Source organism: Anomaloglossus baeobatrachus, chromosome 2, assembly GCF_048569485.1.
Source record: "Anomaloglossus baeobatrachus isolate aAnoBae1 chromosome 2, aAnoBae1.hap1, whole genome shotgun sequence".
NCBI classification, from domain to species: Eukaryota; Metazoa; Chordata; class Amphibia; order Anura; family Aromobatidae; genus Anomaloglossus; species Anomaloglossus baeobatrachus.
This window is the reverse complement of record NC_134354.1, coordinates 655,805,931-655,831,012: the sequence shown is the minus strand read 5'-3', so window position 1 is coordinate 655,831,012 and position 25,082 is coordinate 655,805,931. Positions and strand designations below refer to the sequence as shown.

At 48.5% G+C, this 25,082-nt stretch overlaps 1 protein-coding gene across 1 annotated transcript in view; it reads left to right on the top strand.

Moving 5' to 3' along the window:
- Positions 1 to 25,082, top strand: part of TAC3 (tachykinin precursor 3) — a 183,094-nt gene that overhangs the window by 3,806 nt on the left and 154,206 nt on the right. Inside the window, exon 2 of the mRNA XM_075334464.1 lies at positions 18,402 to 18,559. Coding sequence (XP_075190579.1) covers positions 18,449 to 18,559 — 111 coding nt within the window. The 5' untranslated portion in view covers positions 18,402 to 18,448. The remainder of the gene's footprint in view (positions 1 to 18,401; positions 18,560 to 25,082) is intronic.

The window sequence follows — 25,082 nt, the reverse complement described above, 5'->3', positions numbered from 1 at the left end:
GGAGGGTGTCAGCACACTACGCTCACCCCTTCTGCTCGGGTCCGGCGGCTGCTGCTCAGTGGTGGCTCGAGCGATGGGCCGGATCCCGGGGGTTTCTCGAGCGGCACTCCTCGCCCGTGAGTGAAAGGGGGTAGTTGGGTGTGGGGATTGTTTATTGTCCGTGACGCCACCCACGGTTGTGGTGATTGCACCACCGCTGCTCTGGATGGGGATCCCGGGGATGGTGATGCGGAGCAGCCAGGTGTTGTGTTGCCCCTCCGTGGGTAGGGGTTGGTGATCCCAGGGCCCGGTGATTGCTTGGGGGGTGCAGGGCCTGGTGGGCGCAGGGACGCGGGGACAGCGCTGTGCCTTGCGGCACTGTGGTACTCACTCAGCCTGAGACGTTGACACAGTTTTTACGGTAAACCAAACGGCTGGTAAGACGGTCCCACGGACGGCTGCACTTGCTCTCCCGGTAGGTGACGGTGATGTCCCTCTTCCTAGCACCTTTGTGTACTTGTTGGTTGCGATGGGTCCCCACCGGTAACCCGCTCCCCGGCTTCAAGCTGGACCGGGTGAGCTCTACTCTTTGCCCGCAGGCGCTGGCCCTAAGAAACTGGTGCCTTGGCGGTGGCAGTGTCTCTCTTACACTGGCTGGGCTGTTGCCTTCAATCGGGACTTGGTTGTTGGGGGATCTACGTCCCCTTCACTGACGGATTCGGCAAATTATGGCGACTCCAAGCCTTGCCGGGGTCCGAGAGGCCCCTGCCCTGGTGCTGACTGTCCTTCGGAACACTGCTCCAGACCGCCGGGCACACAGCCTACGGGGTCCTTCCAGGAACTTCCAAACGGTCCCCTCCAGACAGTCACCGCCGTTGCTGACCTTGCTGACCTGCCCTGCACTCAGCTGGACTCTTCAGGCTTTGCACACTCTTTCTGTTCTGTCACCACTCTTGCTTTCCTCCTTTACTACTTTTCTTCCTTCACTTTCACTTAGCTCCGTACTTTAGCCCTGTCTGGGCTACTCCTCCACTCCTTCCACTTCCTCCTCCCTGACTCAACTGCCTGGTACTTCCCGCCTCCAGAGCTGTGAACTCCTCGGTGGGCGGAGCCAACCGCCTGGCCCACCCCCTGGTGTGAATCATCAGCCTCTGGAGGAAGGCAACAAGGATTTTTGGTTAGCTTAGATGTTCCTACCTGGGATGTAGGGTGTGGTGGTGTGTGACCTGTGTCCCCTGGCTTGCCCAGGGCGACACATTCCCCCTTAGCAAAATGCAGACCGTCCGCGGGCTGCCGTCCAACACCGGTTTTATTTTTCTGTAAAAGATAACATGGTAATTCAAACATATGTACATTTTTAATAACTCTTCCCAAAACGGGAGGCACATTTCTTTAACGTTGCAAACGGTTTACGGTTACGGTTTCCGCTCTCTCCCACCCAAGCAACCTGGCCCTGATGCTGCCCCTAAAGCCCAGGCAGCACCCCTTGACCCACAGTCCAGCACACGGTACCCGAGCGGGATCTGTCCTTCCCTCCAGAGGGTAGCCACCGGTTCCTTTGGTGGCTGGGCCCCATCCTGCTCTGCTCAGGGCCCTCCCTCCAACCTGCCTCTCCGGAGGCGGCATTGCGGAAACAGTAACGGCAAACAACATATTTACAAGCCACTTAACGTTTGTGGGTGCCCTGCAAGTTCACGGGCTTGTCCATGGATAGTTCCCATGCAAAAACTTTTTAAACGGTCCCCACGGGGACAACGGTGCCGGCTCCAGCCGGTTGCAAATCACAAACAATCAGGTTACTGTTCGGTAATCATTTTCATCATTGGCAGAACTTTCAAACTTTTAAACAACAAACAAAGTGGTGGTCCCAACGGGGACTGGACAACGGTGCTCCGCTGCCCTACTCCAGGCCTTCAGCTTCATCCGAGGGAGGGGGTGCCGAGCTCACTCTGCTCTCCTGGCTGCCCCGTAGTTTCACATCCAGGGCAAACCACCCCCTCTCTCCGCAGTGTCGGGTGTACCGCACAAGGTCTCCTGGCATTAGGTTGTGGCCAGGATGCTCCTCGGGCAGGTGGGTATTCACATCCCGCCGGGCTACAAACACTTCGGCCTCCAGGCCCGGCTCGTAGATGAACCCGTAGCCCCGGCGGACATCAAACCGCCTCACCTGCCCCTCGTACAACGGTCCCCGGACACGAAACGTGGCCTGGTGGAGATTTTCTTTTTCTCGGATAGCTCGGGCCACCAGCTCGGCCTTCTTCCGCTCCCTCTCGGCAATCTCCAGGCCCAACGGTACCGGTTCCCTATCCCAATACGGCGCTGCCGCCAGCGCCGGCGCATGGGTCGGGCCCCGCGGGACATCCTGGACGTTGCCCACTGTCAGGAATCGGGGCGGCATGTCCCGTGGTGTCTTGGCCTTGGGCGCTGCTTTGCAACAACAACCCGGCGCTACCTCAGCCGAGGTGTGGGGGATGGGCATAGGGGCTTTCCGCTGCTGGGCCTTCGGCTCGGAATGGGCTATCGGCTCCGGCTCGGGGAACTTCTCAAGGGATGCCTCCGGTTCAACCTTCGGGATCTTCCACGGCAACACCTCCGGTTTACTACGGGCTCCGACTACAGGTTGGCCCGCCTGGGCGGGGACGCTGGGTACTGCTACCGGTTGCAGTGGTAGCAGGCCTAGTGGCGGGGTCACGGCTTCCGGGACGGGTGGCGAGGGAGGCGACGGGGGGAGAGGGCTTGGACCGGGCCCCACAGCCGCGATGACCGGCCCTTCAAGGGCATCGGGACGTGGGTCACTCACCCTCCCTTTCTCCGCCTCCTCCTCGCGTCTCCGCACGGTGGCTACAACGTCCGCCATGTTGGCCTCCCACTCCTCCATGAGGAGCTGCATCTTCACCTGCAGCCTTTGGTAGAGCTGCGCAGTTCGGATTTCCACCCACGCCGCGGTTCCAGGCGCGGGGGCTACGGTGTCGCGGGACGGCATCCACATGATGGCTTCTTTTTCTTTCCAGGAACGGTATGTCTGCAGAGTCCTGGCGTCCCTGCTTTTATAGCCGCAGCTACATGCGTCCAGCCGCCATCGCGTCCCCCTTAGCTCTTTCCGGCCCCTCCTCTCTCGGGGCGGGGTTTTGGCCTTCGCGCCTCTACTGCTCGAGAAGACGCTCGAGCGGGAACTTTTCGCGCCAAAGATGGCGGCTTCTGAAATTTTTCTGCCGGATACCTCCGGCGGTAACAAGGCGCACCTCTACCAAATGGCAGAGCGGTAAGATCCTGTTCGTGACGCCAAGTTGTCGCGGGCGGGGAGGAGGGTGTCAGCACACTACGCTCACCCCTTCTGCTCGGGTCCGGCGGCTGCTGCTCAGTGGTGGCTCGAGCGATGGGCCGGATCCCGGGAATTTCTCGAGCGGCACTCCTCGCCCGTGAGTGAAAGGGGGTAGTTGGGTGTGGGGATTGTTTATTGTCCGTGACGCCACCCACGGTTGTGGTGATTGCACCACCGCTGCTCTGGATGGGGATCCCGGGGATGGTGATGCGGAGCAGCCAGGTGTTGTGTTGCCCCTCCGTGGGTAGGGGTTGGTGATCCCGGGGCCCGGTGATGGCTTGGGGGGTGCAGGGCCTGGTGGGCGCAGGGACGCGGGGGCAGCGCTGTGCCTTGCGGCACTGTGGTACTCACTCAGCCTGAGACGTTGACACAGTTTTTACGGTAAACCAAACGGCTGGTAAGACGGTCCCACGGACGGCTGCACTTGCTCTCCCGGTAGGTGACGGTGATGTCCCTCTTCCTAGCACCTTTGTGTACTTGTTGGTTGCGATGGGTCCCCACCGGTAACCCGCTCCCCGGCTTCAAGCTGGACCGGGTGAGCTCTACTCTTTGCCCGCAGGCGCTGGCCCTAAGAAACTGGTGCCTTGGCGGTGGCGGTGTCTCTCTTACACTGGCTGGGCTGTTGCCTTCAATCGGGACTTGGTTGTTGGGGGATCTACGTCCCCTTCACTGACGGATTCGGCAAATTATTGCGACTCCAAGCCTTGCCGGGGTCCGAGAGGCCCCTGCCCTGGTGCTGACTGTCCTTCGGAACACTGCTCCAGACCGCCGGGCACACAGCCTACGGGGTCCTTCCAGGAACTTCCAAACGGTCCCCCTCCAGACAGTCACTGCCGTTGCTGACCTTGCTGACCTGCCCTGCACTCAGCTGGACTCTTCAGGCTTTGCACACTCTTTCTGTTCTGTCACCACTCTTGCTTTCCTCCTTTTACTACTTTTCTTCCTTCACTTTCACTTAGCTCCGTACTTTAGCCCTGTCTGGGCTACTCCTCCACTCCTTCCACTTCCTCCTCCCTGACTCAACTGCCTGGTACTTCCCGCCTCCAGAGCTGTGAACTCCTCGGTGGGCGGAGCCAACTGCCTGGCCCACCCCCTGGTGTGAATCATCAGCCTCTGGAGGAAGGCAACAAGGATTTTTGGTTAGCTTAGATGTTCCTACCTGGGATGTAGGGTGTGGTGGTGTGTGACCTGTGTCCCCTGGCTTGCCCAGGGCGACACACCTACTATCTGCAGTTTCCAGAGCATTTCTCCTATTCATTGCTCATTTGAGTAGTTGTGATTGTTCTGTATGCACATATAGTGGTAAAGATGTAGATTTCTGAACAAATGCTACGCAAAGAATGCAAATCTAAAGAGATTTTAGATTTAGCAATGCAGCAAGGCTCAGAAAGCTGTCACCGTCCATGCCAGGCTCTCAACATACAATGTTTATAGACAGTGTGTTGCTGATCATGGCAGAGGGTGTGCAGGACTAGCTGACCTACTGCAATAATCTCCTAAAGCTAAAACAAACATTGCAGGTAAACAACGAAGAGTGGCATTGCTGAAATCTGTGATTTAACCGCCAGAGCATGCCGTCTTCTGATTTCATAGCACAAACCTAGAGACCCACTCCTTTTAAGGTGTCACAGTGTCACAACAAAGAAGTGAAAGAGATTGGAGAGCTGTGCTGCGGAAGACACAACCTGAGAATACCCCTTAAAATAAGTGGATCTGGGGGAGTCGAAATTTCCTTGTGGTCTAGGAAAGAGCATAAAATGTCCTAATTTTGAAAATTTACAAAATACACAGAACTGTTTGTTGTTAGGAGTTTGTCATGGCCTGATGTGATCTGGGATCAGAAGGTCACAGCATATTATTGATCACACATCCGCTTTAGTGCCCACCCATCGTTTACCCTAAATTGGAGCATTTTTATTTCCATCCGGTACTGAAGGTACATTTTTATGCTGCAATGATATAACAGGTAGTTGTAACCTCAGCTGCATCCACCCCCTTCTGCTATAAATATCTGCTCCTCACTCCTCTATATGCTGACTTTAGCTCATACCTACGCTGGCCACTTTGAAGGAGCCAGTCTCTTGTGAAGCTGAGATATAGCTTCTATTGCAGCTGATAAGTTCCTGCTGGAAAAGCTGTGGAGTGTTATTTGTTATGTCTCTCCCCACCTGTTTGTCTTACCTTCCCTGTGTTATCTTATTACAGTGGTGAGACTAGCATCTCGCTGGCCTTCACTAGTCAGGATGAGTTCAGGGCCAGCAAGGGCCTAGGCACATGACAGCACCTGGGGGAAGGACCCATTTAGGGACATTAGGGAGTGCAGGGATCAGCCTCAGGTGAGTGTTAGGAGGTGATCCCGCTCCCCTCTCCCAAGCGCCAAGGCCTTCCATTCTATTGAGACCCTGGTGTTCCCCATGTGTTGCGCCAAGAGGACTCTCATTCCTGCCTTGAGACCTGCAATAACATTGTGACATTTGTAGTTTGTAACCAAGGAGAGACATATGTTTACATAGTTATTATATCTAAAAAGATGAAACTGTGGGCATAACATAGCAGGAGCTTGGAGAAATAAAAACAAATGGTTACAAAGTTTGATATGTCCATTACCACTATTCAATTAATAGCAACTACACTACCATATTAAAATAAGAAATGGGCACAGAATAAAACACGTGTTTGGTTTGTGTGATATCATTTTTCTAATTGTACGCTTATACCACTTCATATCATGCAAGACATTTTTATATAGACGTCACAAATTCTGAAATAGAATATGTTAGATATACTCACACTATTAGATAAGGTGGATTACGATCCATTTTCATCTAAAATCATGAATGACTGTGATGGCCCAGGAGTGCCGATGCTGTCACAAGCTCACATCTGCTGTGCTTGCTGCTCGCGTATGATCCCGCGGTCCTCAGGGCTCCCTTGTCTTGTTGCTCCCTGTGTGTCAGGGGTGCCGCCATTTCTCCGTTGTCATCGCTTGCTCCGTCCTCTGGCTCCCAAGGCCCACGCATGCGCAGTAGGACTCTCGGGAGCGCGCTTAGGGTGCAGCCGTGTTGGTCTCCCTTTTCTTAAAGGGCCAGTGCGATCTTAACCGGGAGTGCTTCCTGGTCCCCGCCAATAGGGTCAGTGCCTATAAGGCATCCTCCCCCATTGGGGGTGCCTGTTCAACGTGCACCTCTATCCAGTCTGCCCTTGCTAGTTGTCTGGTTCCCCATGCTATCATGTACTTCATATTAGTTTGTGACTTTGTCTATGCTCCGTCCAATGGTACCTGTGTTTCCGCTTGTGTCCATCTGTCTATTTCCAGTTCCTGCAAGCATCTTCCGTCTGCCTGTTATCACCAATATCAGCCAGTCCCAGTTTCCACCAGCCTCTGCCTCATCTGTCCCTGTTCCTTGTCTACATCCTGTGGCACCAGCTGCTGAGGTATCAGGATCCCTTGTGGCTGCCTCTGGACGGACACTTACCAGCGTGTGTACCTGCTGCCACCTCTAGTGGCACTAGTGAAGACTTGGTGGCGGCCCAGATCGGCTCCTCTGGGTCAGTTAACGGTACTTTGGTCCAGTGGACCCACTGCTATCTCGTCCGGCAACCCGGATGTGACAGTTTAAAAAGGCCATGTATCCAGCTAGCTCTCAAGCTTCCCAAATGGCTGGTCCGCCAATGCAAGACTCAGATCCACATGTTGGCCTTCATATCATCTGTGGATGCCTGTCTGAACAGCCTGTAAGCTGCAATCACTCTGCCTCCTGATCAGAGCGCAGTTCCAGAGCTGATGGCGTTTAAAGGCCGAAGCAGAACTGGCTATCTCTCACCTCCTCCTCGGTATAATGGTTGATCCTAGCTATGCAAAGGTTTCCTTAACCAGAACTCGCTGCAATTCAAGCTGCTTCCCCCCCTCTTCATCTCTGATAAAGCTAAAGTGACCTTCCTCCTGTCCCATCTGGAGGGAGAAGCATTAGCCTGGATAAATCCATTATGGGAGAGAGACGATACGGTTACTACTCACATCCAGGTCTATTTAGAGACCTTTCACAAGGTGTTTGATGAGCCAGGATGAACCACAGTCCTGGTTTACCCATGAGATGCCGGTCACCGCTGTGATGGGCCCCAGTCAATCCCGAGCAATTCGAGGTCACCTCCGGAGTTCCTACTGTGAGTCCTTTCTGGTCGGGGTCCCTCCAATCCCGGTGTATTTGGAATATGGAACAGCCTGCGGGTGTTTTCTGTACTCTTTGCAGACCCTGGAATTCCGTGTAGCGATGGAGAACCCGAACTGAGCAGCCTGCTCCAAACGACGGGTACCATGGTGCTCCCAGAAGTGTGAAGGTAGAGAGAATATGCCTGGACCGAAGTCCTGACTTTGCTCCTCACCCCAAGCTGTGCCCTGGGCTAACTGACTATGTGTGTAGATGCTCCTTCCCTTTTCCCCAATTAGTGCCCGCCCCCAGGTGGTTATCCCAGTGACCAGGAAAGTCCCATGCTTCGTGATGGCCACCCCCTTATCTACCCCAAGCCATCCCCCCGGTGGGAAAGCAACTAACTGTTTGTGGTTTGTGAATGTGAGAAACACCAGTGATTAATCTCTCCTTACCTGGGTTGAGTACTACATCTTAAAGGAGATGCCATACCCTGTGGTGACTGAAGCCTCAGGGGCACCACACCTCCAGCTTGGAGAGCCTGATTTCTCTTGCCATCTGGATAGATTTTATTTTCCAGGAACGGTCGAGAAAGGTGGTCCGTGAGAGGAGACTGACACGTTTTGCCCCAATCTTCCAGAGACCACTTGTCCGTCAGCTGGTCCCATCCGTATCCACCCCTGAACCTATGCATATCTATGCAAGTGGATCACGTAGGGATGGCAGAACAACGCCATGAGAATGATTTGGCTAAAGGGCCATGCTTCTGCTGTGGTAGCACCATACATCGCATCCGTTCCTGTTCCGATAAACCAGGAAACTAAAAAAGCCTAGGGTTGATTGGAGAGGCCACCCTGGGCCAAGACAACACTGCTTTGTGCTTGAAAATAACTGCCCAATTGTTAGTAGAGAAAGCCCGGATCATGAAGGGGGCATATCTGGACTCTGAATCGGCGGGAAATGTCATGCAGCAGGCCGTGGTGGATCGTCATCAGATTCCTGTTTCTCCCCTTCCAAATCCTCTCTAGATCTCTTCAAGAATAAGGATGGTTCGTTCCTACCGTGTATAGTTTACATGGGTCTAAATCAGCTCACGGTAAAGAACAAGTACCCTTTCACTCTCAACCCTGAGCTGTTTGACCGTATAAAAAGAGGCAGGATCTTTACCAAGCTTGACCTACGTGGGGCCTACAACTTGGTCCTCATCCACCAGGGGCATGAATGGAAGACCACCTTCAACACGCAGAATGGACACTATGAGCAATGTGTCATGCCATTTGGACTCAGCAATGCCCCAGTGGTCTTCCAGGAGTTGGTGAATAATGTCTTTCGTGACCTCCTGTATACTAATGACTTGGTGTATCTGGACAATATCCTGCTCTTCGATCCCGACCTGCCCACCCATAGGAGAAATGATCATCTAGTCCTGCAGAGATTGAGTGAGAATCACTTGTATGCCACTTTTGAGAAGTGTATCTTCGAGCAGACTTCTCTTCCCTTCCTTGGCTATGTCAACTTTGACACGGGGCTCAAGATGGATCCTGAGAAGGTGTCTTCCATTTTCAATGGCCGCTTCCTATGGGAGTCAAAGCCATCCAATGGTTCCTCGGCTGTGCAAACTAGCAAACTATTGTCGCCAATTTATTCCGCATTTTTCCTCCTGGACAACTTTGAGCTCCGCCATGATCAAAAAGGGAGCTAATCCCAAAACCTGATTTCCCAAGGCCAAGGAGGCTTTCTACTCTCTGAAGCAATCCTTCTTCTCTGCTCCAGTCCTGCATAGACCAGAAGTGAACAAGCAGTTATTTCTATAAGTGAATGCTTCATCTGCCGGGCCCAGAACAGAGCTCATGCAGAAGTCTTCCTCAGGACGTATGGCCACTTGTGGATTCTTCTTGAAAGCTTTCTTGGTGCCTGAGCGAAACTACACCATCGGAGACTGTGAGCTATTGGCTATTAAACTAGCTTTGGAGGAGTGGCAGTATCTTCTGGAAGGAGCATTTCATCCAGTGGTAATCTACACTGACCACAAGAATTTGGCATACCTGCACTTGGTTCAAAGATTAAACCCCGGCAGGCTAGATGGCCCTTGTTATTTGCCCGTTTTGACTTTCTCTTACATTTCCAGCTGGCAGATAAAAATGTCAAGGCTGGTGCACTGTCCAGGTCCTTTCATGCCACGGATCAGGGGGAGGAACTTCAGGATATCATCAACTCAACCAAGATGATTCTCGTGGCTCCGGTTAAGCTGACCCGTATTACTCCCAGTAAAACCTATGTTTCCGAAACCATCCATAAGAGAGTCCTCCATTGGGGCTATTCCTCCTAGGTAGCTAGTCACACTGGTCTGAAAAAACCTCTATATATCCTTACGGAGAGCTGGCCGGCTCTCTGTAAGGATATTCTGGACTATGTCACATCCTGTCTGTCCTGTGCTCGGAATAAAACACCTAAACAACTTTTGCTTCCTCTGCTCGTACCCTCAGTTTCTTGGCAGCACGTTGCCATGGACTTCATTACGGATCTTCCACTATTTTCCAGCTGCTCTTTCATCTGGCTGCTGGTGGACCGATTCTTCAAGATGGCTCATTTTATCCCATTACCAAGACTGCCCTCTGCTCCAGAAGTTGCCATTGCTTATATTTAGCACATCTTTCAGCTTCATTGCTTCCCTAAACACATCATGTCTGACAGAGGAGTCCAATTCACGTCTCACTTCTGGATGTATCTCTGTATTTCTCATCGGCCTACCATCCTCAGTCCAATGGGCAAGTCGAACTAGTCAATCAGATCCTAACCTCGTTCCTGTGGCATTTCACTAAAGCACAACACAGTGACTGGGCAAAGCTGCTTCCTTGGGCTGAATTCACATATAATAGCCATATCAGCAAGTCCTCTACTAAGTCTCCGTTCTTTATTGTCTATGGGCAACAGCCTTGCGTCCCCCTTCCATTTTCGTCCATGTCTGGTATTCCCGCTGCTGATGCCCTTTCCAGGGATTTCGCCAGAATCTGGGAGGATAGTTAATGCTCTCTTGAGCACGCATCTGGCCAGATGAAGAGATATGTGGACAAGAGGTGACTGGATCCCCCTTGCTTTCTCCCTGGGGACAAGGTATGGCTATCCTCTAAATACATCCACCTTAAGGTTCCATCCTTCAAGTTGGGTCCCAGATACATCAGTCCTTTTGAAGTCATCAGCCAGATAAATGAAGTCTCTTATAAATTGAAACTTCTGTCCACGCTTCACATACCCATCTCCTTCCACATATCCATGCTCAAACCTGTTGTCTTCGGTCAATCCTTCAGTAACCCCGGTGTCTCACCTCAGCCTGTCTGCTTGGAAAACGTCTTCGAGGTAAGGGATATCTTAGCCATGAAGAGGGTGAGAGATAGGACCCTTTTTCTTGTTGACTAAGGAAAGGTCTTGGGAACACCATGAAAATATCAATGCCCTTCTCCTGCTTAAGAATTTTCTGTCCTGTTTGAAGAAGGGGGAGCTTGGGGAAGGGTTACTGTTACGCCGTTGGCACTCCCAGCCCAGGAATGCCGAAGCTCTCACCGGCTCACCTCCATTGTGCCCACTGTGCCCGCTGCTCCTGTTCAATTCCGTGGTCCTCAGGGCTCCCTTGTCCTGTCAGTGACCCTGCTCCCTGTGTGTCAGGGGAGCTGCCATTTCTACGCTGCTCCTGCCTTCTCCTCACTGCCTGCTTTGTCCTCTGGCTGCTGAGGCCCATGTATGCGCAGTAAGGATCTCTGGAGCTCGATTATGGCGCAGCTGCGCTGTTTTTCCTTTTCTTAAAGGGCCAGTGCAACCTTACTCAGAAGTGGTTCAAGGTCTCGCCAATAGGCTCAGTGCTTATAAGGCATCCTCCCCGATTGGCTACAGGAACATGTTGAACAGGCACCTCCCAGTCTGTCCGTGCTAGTTTTTAGGTTCCCCGTGATATCACACACTTCGTATTAGTTTATGATTTTGTCTCTGCTTCCATCCTGTAGTGCCTGTGTTCCCGCTTGTGTCCATATACCTAACTCCAGTTCCTGCAAGCATCTTTCATCTGCCTGCTACCACCAGTATCAGCCAGTCCTGGACTGCACCAGCCTTTGCCTCATCTGTTCACTATTCCTTGTCACCAGCTGCTGAGGTATCAGGATCCTCCAGGGCTGCCTCCCGATGCATACTTACCAGTGTGTGTACCTGCTGCCACCTCCGGTGGTAGTAGTGAAGACTCAGTGGCCACCCAGGTCCGCTCCTCTGGGTTAGTGAACAGTACCTTGGTCCAGTGGACCCACTTCCATCTCGTCTGGAAACTGGGGTGTGATAGTATGCATTTTCTTTTTACAACAGAACCTTACCTTCTCCCTAAAAAAGACAGGTAAAGCTAAGTTCAAATGTCCAGTAATAATCTGTAGGAATGGATCCAGCAGCAATACATTGGCAACAAAGTTGTGCAAGCATACCGTATTTTTCGTTTTATAAGATGCACCAGATTATAATATGCACTCCAAATTTAGAGATAATAAAAGGTAAAAAAAAATGGGATCCGTCTTATACGACGGTGTTGTCTTACCGGAGGGGGGCGGCAGCGGTGGGTGGTGGAGTGGGGTTACAGGAGGCAGAGGCTGTGCTGGCAACAGCGTTAAGTCAGTGGTGGCAGCGGCGGTGGTGGGTCAGAGGTGGCAGCGGCGACGGCGGGTCAGTGGTGGCAGTGACGGGTTAGTGGTGGCAGCGGTGGGTCAGTGGTGGCAGCGGCGGTGGCGGGTCAGTGGTAGCAGCAGCGGGTCAGTGGTCGCAGCGGCGGTGACGGGTCAGTGGTGGCAGCAGCAGGTTAGTGGTGGCAGCAGCGGGTCAGTGGTGGCAGCGGTGGCAGCGGAAACTGCAGTGTTGTGTGGTGGAGCAGGCAAGTGCGGCGAGTGTCCCAGTCTGTCCGAGGTCCGGGCTTCATAGAAATGGTGCCCAGAGCGGCGCATGCGCAGATGGAGCTCTCATCCAAGAGCTCCATCTGCACACGCGCTGACTCCCGGCACCATCATTTGAAGTCGGGACCACAGACAGACTAGGACACCCACCGCTCAGTCACCGCAGACCGCACAGCCACCCTTGCGCCCTGCACAGAGTGGCGGACAGCAGGCTACCCGCCCACCCACACAGAGGCAGCCGGCCACCGGGACATAGAGGCATCCGGCCGCCGGCCCCGACAAGCACCTAGCCGCCCGCATACACTGACAGGCACTAAGCTGGCCACCTGCATGAACCGACAGGCACCCAGCCGCCCGCCCGCACACAGAGCCACACAGACAGCTCCCCACCAATTCACCTCCCGGTAAGCTATATTTGGATTTTAAGACACACCCCTCATTTTCCTCCCAAATTTTTGGGAGGAAAAGTGCTTCTTATAATCTGAAAAATACGGTTCCTTTTTTGTCTGCTTTTAAAGGGTATATGTCACATTATTTGACCTAACTAAAGTGGTAATAGAGACATACAGGTTATAGACTGTTGAAAAAAGTCATACCTGTATGTCTCATTTCAGTTATGGATAAATCGTCTGTTATCACTTTATCTAGTACAATAGATCAGATTGATGCAGGCCAGATTCAGCCACAGGACCCAACTCATTCAATAATTGACATACCAACCTATATGGGTAAATATTAGCATGTTGATGTAACCTTACCTCTAGTCTTTGAAAGACCTTTAATCCTGTATAAATCAACATCACACAAGACCTACGGAAGTTTCTCGGATAGCTCCCTGTGGCTGCCGATTGCTTTTGACTTTAGATAAAAGGGCAGTGTTGGCAGCTGGGAGATCCCCTTCAAAGCAATGATAAAATCAGCTTATAAGGAATTCTAAGAAGTTAGTGAATTAGCTTGGACTGCAGTAATTTCTATGTGGAACTCATAACTGTTTAAGGAAAGGTTTGAGTTTGTTAGCACTAATTTATCAGCAAATATTTTGATATATGCAGTATACAGATAATTAGCAGCTGAAGGGAAGAAGAGCTCCGCAGGGTCCTAGAGGGAAAGGAATGAAAATCCAGCAGAGGAGATGTCTAATAAACTTAATACTAACAGCAGGAATAATAGAAAGTCAGGGAGCATTTAGTGCAGCCAAACGCTGTGACCTTTTATTGCTGGACACTACATGACTGTCTGTCATCCGTGACAACCTGCAATTGATATCTATTTAGAAACGTCTTAGAAATGTTACATTTATCCTTGTACAGGGATCCATTTTATAATTAATGAAAAATGCTTATATAAAATAAAATAATGATATTCACTAAATAAACTAAACGTAAAATGTAAGAAAAGGAGCATTTTACAAAGATATAGCTTTATAGTTAAGACAAGACATTATAATGCCCTTGGAATATATTGAAAATGATGCCTTCTAGCCCCAATAGCATAAAGTTAATTAAAAACATTAATAATTGGGAGAGGAAAAGTTAGGTGAAACATCTTTGATGGTCTGTGTAATGAATGGGCACATTTCAAAGAAAGTACTTGGTGTTTAGTGGTTTATTAAAGTCCTCAGGCTCCATGGCTGTCTATGCCCCCTTAAAGGTCCTCCAGCATCACATTCTAGAGTTTTGAGTAATCACATTCTAGAGTTTTGAGTAATCACATTCTAGAGTTTTGAGTAATTACATCAGGTTCCAAGATTCAGAGATTAGTGTGACTAATATTGCTCAAAATTGCTCATTTTTTTTAATTGCGTTTGCTCTAAACACCTCTAACCAACTGTGTTGAAATCGCAAGTTGTCCATCTATATTTTATGATACATTGAATTAAAAAAAGATAATAGACAATACTCCAGAATAAAAAGAACTAAAAAAAAATACTATTCAATCGCCAATATAAATAAGATCCCATCTCACATCCTGGCCAGCATCTGTCTCCTCGGTTTCCACTTTGGTCACTGGGATGCGCCGCACCTTTGTTGTGTCATCTATTTAATTCCTAGGTCAGTTGGTGCTACTTAGGGGTGCTTCACACACAGCGAGATCGCTGCTGAGATCGCTGCTGAGTCACGGTTTTTGAGACGCAGCAGTGACGTCATTAGCGATCTCGCTGTGTGTGACACTGAGCAGCGATCTGGCCCCTGCTGTGAGATCGCTGCTCGTTACACACAGCCCTGGTTCGTTTTTTTTATTGTTGCTCTCCCGCTGTGATGCACAGATTGCTGTGTGTGAGAGCGAGAGAGCGACGAAATGAAGCGAGCAGAAAGCAGGAGCCGGCGTCTGGCAGCCGCGGGAAGCGGTAACCAAGGTAAACATCGGGTAACCAAGGTGGTGCCGGCTCCTGCTCTCTGCACATGTAGTTGCAGTACACATCGGGTTAATTAACCCGATGTGTACTGTAGCTAGGAGAGCAGGGATCCAGCGCTAAGCAGTGTGCGCGGCTCCCTGCTCTCTGCACATGTAGCTGCAGGACACATCGGGTTAATTAACCCGATGTGTACTGTAGCTAGGAGAGCAGGGAGCCAACGCTAAGCAGTGTGCGCGGCTCCCTGCTCTCTGCACATGTAGCGACGTTATGATCGCTGCTGCATCGCTGTGTTTGACAGCTAAGCAGCGATCATAACAGGGACATACAAGGTCGCTGTTACGTCACAGAAAATGGTGACGTAACAGCAACGTCGTTGTCGCTTTCGCTATGTGTGGACCCAGCCTTAGTCACGGAGCTCTGGGGCTAGTTCCTGGTTCCTCTGTGAGCTGTGGGCAAGGTTGTCATGTTTATAAACCCCTGAGTCTCTGACTCTCACTGCCAGCTAGGCCAAGTTGCTTAATCAAGTCTTAATCAAGTCTATGGGTGCACAAAACAAATCAGATGACAGACGGAGCCACAGTATGGCATCCGTCTCTTACGGATACATTTCAATTCTGTAACATAGGAAACTGTAAATGGTCCTGTACATTATTAATAACTGACGCTGTAAAAAATGGATTACATGCAGACTGCATACGGATGAGACTTGAAAAAGAAATTGTCTGAATTTTCTGGCTGAAACTCTGAACAACTTTTTATATGTTCTGGTGAACCTACCTTTAAAGTTTCTCTTGTATGGTTCAGTATTGTTTGATCTGATCCTGCTTGATCGCTGTATTCCTGTTGTCTGACAATGGCATGCTTCCTGATTATTCTTTGTCTTCTGATTTTGTTGTCTACCATCTCACTTTTTTTTTTATTTTTTAACCAGGCTATGTTTCCATTTCTTTCCCTTTTTTTGCTCTTTCACCCTTTCCTGGAAGCAACCCAGGGGGCCCCATATGTAAGAAGAGATCCCTCTATGGGAGGGGGGGTCAAAGCCTGAACGGTGGGGATCCTTTAGAATCTGCCAGATAGACTAGCTGGCACCCAGTCAGTCTGAAGTAGGCCCAAACTCCAAAATAACCTCCAACTGCACCTAAAATTCAAATCCAGACCAGACTCCAAAATAATAAAACAACGCATTCAGACTAGAATAAATACAGATCCTGAAATTTTGGATCCCAGAGCCTTTAAATAAATACAGTCTTAGGCCTGTTTCACATGTCAGTGAAAAACACAGACATTTTTTACTGACGTGTAAAAAAAGCATATGTGCCTCCATGTGCCGTGATTCACAGCACACGTGGGTTGTCCATGAGCAATTCGTGATCCGTTATTCGTGATTGCACATGGAGGTATACTCACTTGTCCCTGCTTCTGCTGTCCGTGGTGCTGAACTCTTCAGCTCTTCTAAGTTTCCGGCCGGCTCTGACCTCTGCTACAGCTACTTCCGGGTCGGCTCTGGTTGCATTCATGAATATGCATGCAGTAATGAGCCAGCCAGGAAGCAGAGGCTGGAGACAAGCAGCGCTGGAGAAGGTGAGTTAAAATTGTTTTTTATTTTCAATGTTCGTGTTTTTCTGGTAAGTGTTTCATGGATAACACTATAGTGTGGTCCGTAGGAAATCAGTGATGTCAGAAAAAAACAGACATATCTCCATGCGGCAATCACAGACATGCATGTATGCCGCACGGAGACACGGTCAGTGAAAAATCACTGATGTGTACTCATGTGTCAGTAATTCTGGTACGCATAAAAACTAGCACATACGTACCAGAATCACTGACGTGTGACACAGGCCAGAAGTAAATAAAGTTGAAAAGTTATAGTTGGCACTCTGTGTGGATAGCAGTGCACTGCTCAGTGGTAGAAGAATATCCCAATAATTATACACTTCTGTTGAGGTGCCACGGTCTTTCCTATATTGTTGGTAGAGTAAATACAGACCGCAGCATAAATACAGACCACAGAATAAACCTAGTAAGTGCTCCAAAATAGATGCTGGCAACTAACCATTTCAATTAAAATAAACTCAGGAGGCAGACTCTGATAGATCAGTGTCCGGTCAGTAGATCTTAACAGCTCATTTACATTTTAAGAAAAACTTGGATATTTGTGGAATAAGACATCGGATAGCAAATATCAAGGTATAATTTTATTAAACTTTTTATGACTTCCATACTCATATAGAAGTCTTAGGAGGGTTGATCCTACTGACAGATTCCCTTTAAGTGTGCCGCCTTCACTAGGTTGTTGGCGGGCAGTTTGCCTTCGTAGCCATCCCTGCATGGAAAACCATTCCCCTGCATCAAGAAGATCAAGAAACTGCCCCAAGAGAGTTTCTGTCTTGTAGTAATAGATGTAGATAGTATTCTCTGTACATTGTCCTGAGGAAGGGGACGGATATGTCCTTGAAATGCGTAGACCTGTGTAAATAAAGAAAAAGGGATTTACTAATAATATCTGGCCTCCTGTGGTTTGGCGCGGTATTTAAACCTGCTTTCTATTGCTTTTGAATGGTCTCTTCACCGTGGGACCGCTGCCTCCCACGCCATCTCCTCATCATTTACATGCTGAAAAGGGGTTGTGACTGGCACAACCGCACCAGGTGAGTGTTCCTGCCAACATTCACCCCTACGTGTTTTACCGGGTAAGACCCTATTTGCGCCTTATCTTTTCACAGCTTTCTTGTCTTGTAATAAGACAGGAGTTGTAAGAGAATAGAGGCCTGCCATTGTGTCTCAATTTCAGGGATATGGAGACATGAGTGAGGCTGAAGATGAAGTTGTCCCCTCAGCTGTAGTCAGAAACAGAGACAGTGGTGAGTGCCTACTGCCTGAAGTAGTTTTCAAGCAAAAAGCCAAGCAAGCTGTTTCAGCCAAAGGGCACTATAAGTGAAGATTAAGCCAATGCAGACAAGAGGACCAGAAGTGCAAGTGTGTGCTAAGACGTGCTAAAGAAGAAGAAAGTGAAAGTCACTGCTGGCAGAGGAACCAGCCTGGGGTGAGAGGGCCAAAGGATTGGACAGTTACAAATGTAGGTGCAAGTCCTTCAGAAGTATCCAGTATAAACTTATGCAAGGGTATCTCAAGCCCCAGCACACCCTGTGGAATTGAAACCGATAACTTATTATTTTGTAATTAGAGAGTGTTAAAAGTTTTCCGTGCAACTTTTGAAATACAATGCCGCTTGCTGGGAATTTCTTTTTAAAACTTCTGTAAAAATATTACACTGTCCAGTCAATGGCTTCTCGTCTGGACTCCCAGCATGTAGTACTTAGTCCGGAGCACAGAGGGTCATTCAACATCAGGTACATGTCTTACAACCAAATCTCTTCATTCCTTTTAACAGAAAAAATTGCTGCATACAGTAGATCACTTTCTGTCAGTATTTTTTGTTGCACTTCTCAATACAAACTAAGCAGAAAATGAGATATGTATTTCTGACTGTACGTCCGACTTCTGATCCTATCTTTTTTGCAAGGTGGAGCCCTAGCCAGTCACCTAAACTTACCTAGGTCCAAGAATTGGTATAGAGATAGTATTTTATCATAGTTAAATAATATTGCATCATTTGTTGTATATAAAGTTTTCTCAATGCAAAATTATTGATTTATTTGCATTTGATTTCTCAGTTGCTGCTACCAAACAGTGAGAGAAGAAGACTATAATCCTTGATAAGATGAGGAGTTTTGCCCTAGGCCTGGCAATACTTATATTCATGGCAGTGAGAACTTGTCGAGGAAGCTGTGCGGAACCACAGGATTCTCAGGACTCTGGTGCACAGTTTAAGGTAGGACAGCTGTTTCTTAAATTGTTATGTTCTTTAACCCCCAAGGATCAGCTGATATAACTGGGAGAAGCTGCCTATTCGTGTCACTGCAATGGCTGAAATTAACCAATTCATGCCATCCATTACAATGAATGGCTGCCCATGTAATGTATGGATGTGTGGGGTCCACCTGAGCCACTCTGTGTTGTGGAGCTCTGGACCCTCTGTCACAAACATATGCTCTCATGAAGAAAATAATTTTACATACATATGTGTGGTATCCCAGTACTCTTTCTACTGCTGCTGAGTTATACAGTTGTTGTGTGGCAGTAGATCTGTTCCAGTGTGCCAGAATTACTTTGTGCACTGTGCGCTAGGGAGTATGTAATGCATTGTGTTATGATGTGCGTCCACTGAGGATTGTTAAATGTACTTTGCTGCCATCTACTGGTCAATGTATGCGTATGAAAGTTAGACGATCATTCTCCTCAAAACAAGCTGCCATAGAAACGGCTAGGAGAAGCCTTCCACTTCAGCGCTTACAGGTCCTGTAAACAGTCCAGTCTGGTCCAGTCTATTCAGGAGAGAATCCATGCTGAGGGGATATCTTTCTCTCTATATAATCGCCTCCACAAAGGAAAGAAGCTTCCTACAGCCAGGAGAGATAAGGCTGAACATGGGCTCTCCCGTATACTGGTTTTCTATGCGTTTCCAGCCAGAATTAGTGTAATGTGATTTCTATGCCACAAACTCTGTCTGCTCTACCCCTGTAATAGGGAATAGTAGCACCAAAACAGAGAGTAACTCCATACCACTAGTGTGTCACCATGGGGAGCCAACCCGTGAAGGTCCCTCCAATAGCAAAGCATTACCTGGACTGTGAATTATATTACCACCAACAGCAAGCGAGAACTGTACTCCAGCCACCCTGAGAGGCCTAAGCTTGCTTGTTGCATTAGGAGAAGACACCTACTAAGTGTATCTTATACAGTGAACTGCTGCCATTTTGCCTTTAAGAGACAGAATGCATGCTATTATTCCCTTCAGTAAATTGTTATGTTTGGAAGTTCACTCATGTATCTGGCTGCTTGTAATTGCACAAACATCATGGGTGCTCCAACACCTGCACCCAGACACCACCTCCATAGGAGCGCCCCAGGGGGTCCTATACCATCTCCGTAAGTGCCACCTTCCACTATTGACAATTCTTGTGGACACGAGGGAAGCATTTAGGGGTCCAGCAACCCACTACTGTGACACACAGTATAATCTGCTGCCAGTCCAACTACATATCCCCTCTGCAACATCTGGCACCACCCCAGTGGGTCAACCTCAATTTCTGGCATCACAAACAGGATAGCGGCTTGCTGAGAAGGGCCTTCAACACTTTCTTCTGGGCCAGCTCGTTATGCTCCTGAATATTAATTGCACTGACTGAGGACACGGAGACAAGTGTGACAGAAGCGCCAGAGACAGGTAAGTATATAAGTTTGTGCTGTCAGTGTGCTATCCGGATGTCACAAGGATAGCACACAAACAGCACACAAAACACACACATGGACGAACATATGTACCTACACCATGAACCATGAAAAATGTTCAATTTGTGTGAAGGGAGCCTAAGTGGAACACAGTTTACTATTTGCATGTATAAAAGACAGCCTTAAGAAAGCAGAGTAGGGTTGAAAGGCAAGTAGGGTTTCCATCTGGCTAGCAGACTACTGGTCCAACTGATATTAGTTCCCTGTGGTGGTATTTTTCTCTTGTACAGTCAAAAATTCTAGCAGCTGCTGCTGTGATCTTTTATTGAGCAGTGGAATAGGAGGAGCTAAAGTTTGAACTCCTCTCTCCACTGCAAGGGATGAAAATCGGCATATCTCCGTGATTTGATGCCAACCACTGTCTGCACAAATACACGGACATGTGAACAGCTCAATAGACTATAATAGATACAAGATTTATCAAAGTTGTAACAAAGATTGAACTCGTATATGAATAACTGATCCTGTAAAACCCATTTGTTAGGGGAGTATTCAGACTGAGTGTCATGGACAGCTGTAAGTACCACCCTGAACATGCATACAAAGTCTGGCATTGTATTGTTTGATATTATTTATCATCCAAATGCTCAAATTTGTGAACAAATGACCTGATCATGACACACAGTTGGTGCTGTGTCTGCGGACCCACGTAGAGACGAGTAATGTATCACTATGATAATAAGTGTTTTGATTGCCTTTCCATATCCAGTATGCTACTTATGCATTGAATTTAGCAGTTATTTTTCGTGGATATAATCTTGGCTGCACTCAGTGAATTAATGTGCTATTCCAGCCTCTCGTTATCAGTAAACACATAGAACGTTCTCTTTCCAAGACAGTAATACATTTATGAAGACTATGAATTCACTATAAATCCGCACACATTAAGTAGCTGTCAGCGCATCTTCAGCCCGGCAGCCTTTTCTTTAGACTTCACCATAAACTTGCTCATTCAAATTGAGCCCAATGTGTAGGTATTATTCAATTAGGAGAGTGGAATAAACTATTGTTAGACTCCCTGACAGTACCTAGCTCTCTTAGGTCCGTTTCACACATCAGTGAAATACACAGACATTTTTCACTGACGTGTAAAAAACGCATGTGTCCCTCCATGTGCCGTGATTCACTGCACACGTGGGTTGTCCATGTGCAATCCATTATCCATGCTCCTTGATACCTGATTGCACATGGAGATAAACTCACCTGTCCCCGCTCCTGCTGTCCGTGATGCTGAACTATTTGGCTCTGCTGTGTTTCCGCCCTCGATGCAGCTACTTCCGAGTCGGCTGTTCCTGCATATGTGAGGCTTCAGTCGCCACAGGGTATTGCACCCCACTTAATGTGCGGTACTAATCCTGGATCCAGAGGAGGTCGGTACCGATTTCACAACATACCAAAACATACACATAGCTAGGTGGCCTTCCCACTGGGGAATGGCTAGGGTTGGGTCTTAAGGAAGTCACCAAACATGGGGTGGAGTTAGGAGCAACATGACAGTTAAGAGTTCTCCAGCAGGAGAGGAAGAGAGGAGACGGGTTTTACAAGTGGCTCTGGTGGGACACAGGAGTCAATAGGGTTGCCAAGGAGAGAGCTTCATTGCTCCCTCGGGACCGTCGCAGTGCAGGGTGCAGAATCCTAGGGTGAAACATACTTCAAGTTGTATCACCAAAATCTGCAGGCCAGGGGGATTGTCTGGGATCGTCATCTAAGTCAGGCCCGACCACGGACCCGTGGCACCTACATACGGGACGGAGTAAACACTTTTCAAGAACCGGGGTCCCCAAGAAGCTTCAGGCCATGGGATACATCTTTAAAGGCGCAAGGAGGAAGGGCCCACCGTCTACTGTACCGGTTCTGACCTCCAACAGATCAGAGATCGACTCTGGCCCATCACGGCGGTGACCGGCATCTCCCAGGTTAACCAGGACTGTGAGTTGAGAAACCTTGAACCTGCAGAGACTGTGTCTGCCTGTCCTTGCCGGTGCCCTGCGCTTTGGCGCCCGCCATCACTACTCCCCTCATTATCCTCCCTGGGGCCCACTCCACCTGTGGGTAGCAGAAACATAATAGCTGCTACAACCATCCACCCCAGAGGACAGCGACAGCAGCAGCGGCTATTCCCTGGCCGCGTACCGCAGGTGGCGTCACGAGACAACACTATTCCCCACCATCCTCCATCCCCCCTCTGTGGACACCTCGGGGGTCATGAAATCGGGCAGGGCCACCAGTGACATCCCCTGTCCCTCACCGGCCCGATGTCGAGTATCTTACCTGACCCCGGGGGGTGCTCCACATACATGAATATATATGAGAAAAATCAGCCGGCTGTGAAGCAGAGGCAGCTGAGGCCGGAGATAAGCAGCGCTGGAGAAGGTGAGTTAAAAATGTTTTTTATTTTCAATGTCTGTGTTTTTTTGTTACGTGTTTCACGTGGGACATCAGTGATGCCAGAAAAAAAAACGATATGTCTCCGTGCAGCAATAATGGACACGCGTGTACGCCGCATTGAGACACGGTCAGTGAGAAATCACTGATGTGTGTGCAAACCTATTGATTATAATAGGTCTGCGTATGTCCGTGATTCTGGTATGTATAAAAACTAGCACATACAGTACAGACCAACAAAAGTTTGGACACACCTCATTCAAAGAGTTTTCTTTATTTTCATGACTCTGAAAATTGTAGATTTTCATTGAAGGCATCAAAACTATGAATTAACACATTTGGAATGAAATACTTAACAAAAAAGTGTGAAACAACTGAAAATATGTCTTATATTCTAGGTTCTTCAAAGTAGCCACCTTTTGCTTTGATTACTGTTTTGCACACTCTTGGCATTCTCTTGATGAGCTTCAAGCGGTAGTCACCGAAAATAATCTTCCAACAGTCTTGAAGGAGTTCACAGAGATGCTTAGCACTTGTTGGCCCTTTTGCCTTCACTCTGCGGTCCAGCTCACCCCAAACCATCTCGATTGGGGTCAGGTCTGGTGACTGTGGAGGCCCGGTCATCTGGAGTAGGACCCCATCACTCTCCTTCTTTGTCAAATAACCCTTACACAGCCTGGACGTATATTTGGGGTCATTGTCCTGTTGAAAAATAAATGATGGTCCAACTAAACGCAAACCGGATGGAATAGCATGCTGCTGCAAGATGCTGTGGTAGCCATGCTGGTTCAGTATGCCTTCAATTTTGAATAAATCCCCAACAGTGTCACCAGCAAAGCACCCCCACACCATCACAGCTCCTCCTCCATGCTTCACGGTGGGAACCAGGCATATAGAGTCCATCACTATACCTTTTCTGCATCGCACAAAGACACGGTGGTTGGAACCAAAGATCTCAAATTTGGACTCATCAGACCAAATTAAAGATTTCCACTGGTTCAATGTCCATTCCTTGTGTTCTTTAGCCCAAACAAGTCTCTTCTGCTTGTTGCCTGTCCTTAGCAGTAGTTTCCTAGCAGCTATTTTACCATGAAGGCCTGCTGCACAAAGTCTCCTTTTAACAGTTGTTCTAGAGATGTGTCTGCTGCTAGAACTCTGTGTGGAATTGACCTGGTCTGTAATCTGAGCTACTGTTAACCTGCGATTTCTGAGGCTGGTGACTCGGATAAAATTATCCTCCGCAGCAGAGGTGACTCTTGGTCTTCCTTTCCTGGGGTGGTCCTCATGTGAGCCAGTTTCTTTGTAGCGTTTGATGGTTTTTGGCAGTGCACTTGCTGACACTTTCAAAGTTTTCCCAATTTTTCAGACTGACTGACCTTCATTTCTTGAAGTAATGATGGCCACTCATTTTTCTTTACTTAGCTGCTTTTTTCTTACCATAATACAAATTCTAACAGTCTATTCAGTAGGACTATCAGCTGTGTATCCACCAGACTTCTGCACAACACAAATGGTGGTCCCAACCCCATTTATAAGGCAAGAAATCCCACTTATTAAACCTGATAGGCACACCTGTGAAGTGAAAACCATTTCTGGCGACCAATCAAATCAGTAATCAAAGCAAAAGGTGGCTACTTTGAAGAACCTAGAATATAATACATATTTTCAGTTTTAGTATTTTATTCCACATGTGTTAATTCATAGTTTTGATGCCTTCAATGTGAATGTACAATTTTCAGAGTCATGAAAATAAAAAAAAAACTCTTTGAATGAGAAGGTGTGTCCAAACTTTTGGTCTGTACTGTACGTACCAGAATCACTGACGTGTGAAATAGGCCTTAGGTGACAAATTTTTTGTGACAAAACATTGCTGAAAAAAAAGCAACAAAAACACATTGTGTGCACATGCCTTTCATTTTTTTCTTTATGTGTTCTGGTGCCTTAATTATTAATTAATTATTAATTAATGATGTGTTCTGGTGCCTTAACTCCTGTATTATTTTACTGATGAAATTTAAAAATCCTCTGCATTTTCAATAATGAAGTAATTCTTAATTTTATTAATTACTGCTTGATTCCTAGGTTACTGATTATTGCATTAGAGCAGCAGTGGCCTGCAAGCACTTTTAGGCCTGCAACACACATCGCACGTGTTTGTCATTTTTTGCACATACCGGCGGCACGGAGACACGTTAAGCAATGCTACCCTATTGTAGCAGGCACACACACGTAAAACCACACGGAACGTGTGTCCGTGTGCGTTTGTACGTGTCTGCGTTTTTCCAAACGCTGACATGTCAGTGTTTTCTCCGGCAGCACGGGTGTCACACGGCCCGCACCCGTACCACACGGGTGTAGTGTGGATGCGGTCCCGTGTGACACGCGCCGGAGAAAACACACGTGTCAGTGAAAAAAACCCAAAACATTTACTCACCTTCTCCAGCCCTCCTGTCTCTGCGCTGCTGCCTCTTGCTGCCGACCGCCACTCATTATACTCATTTAATATTCACTTCACTGCCTGGCAGCAGCAGCAGCGGGGAGACGGGAGGGCTGGAGACCGAGGATCAGCACCACGGACAGCAGGAAGGACCACGTGAGTATGTAAATTACCGGTTCTA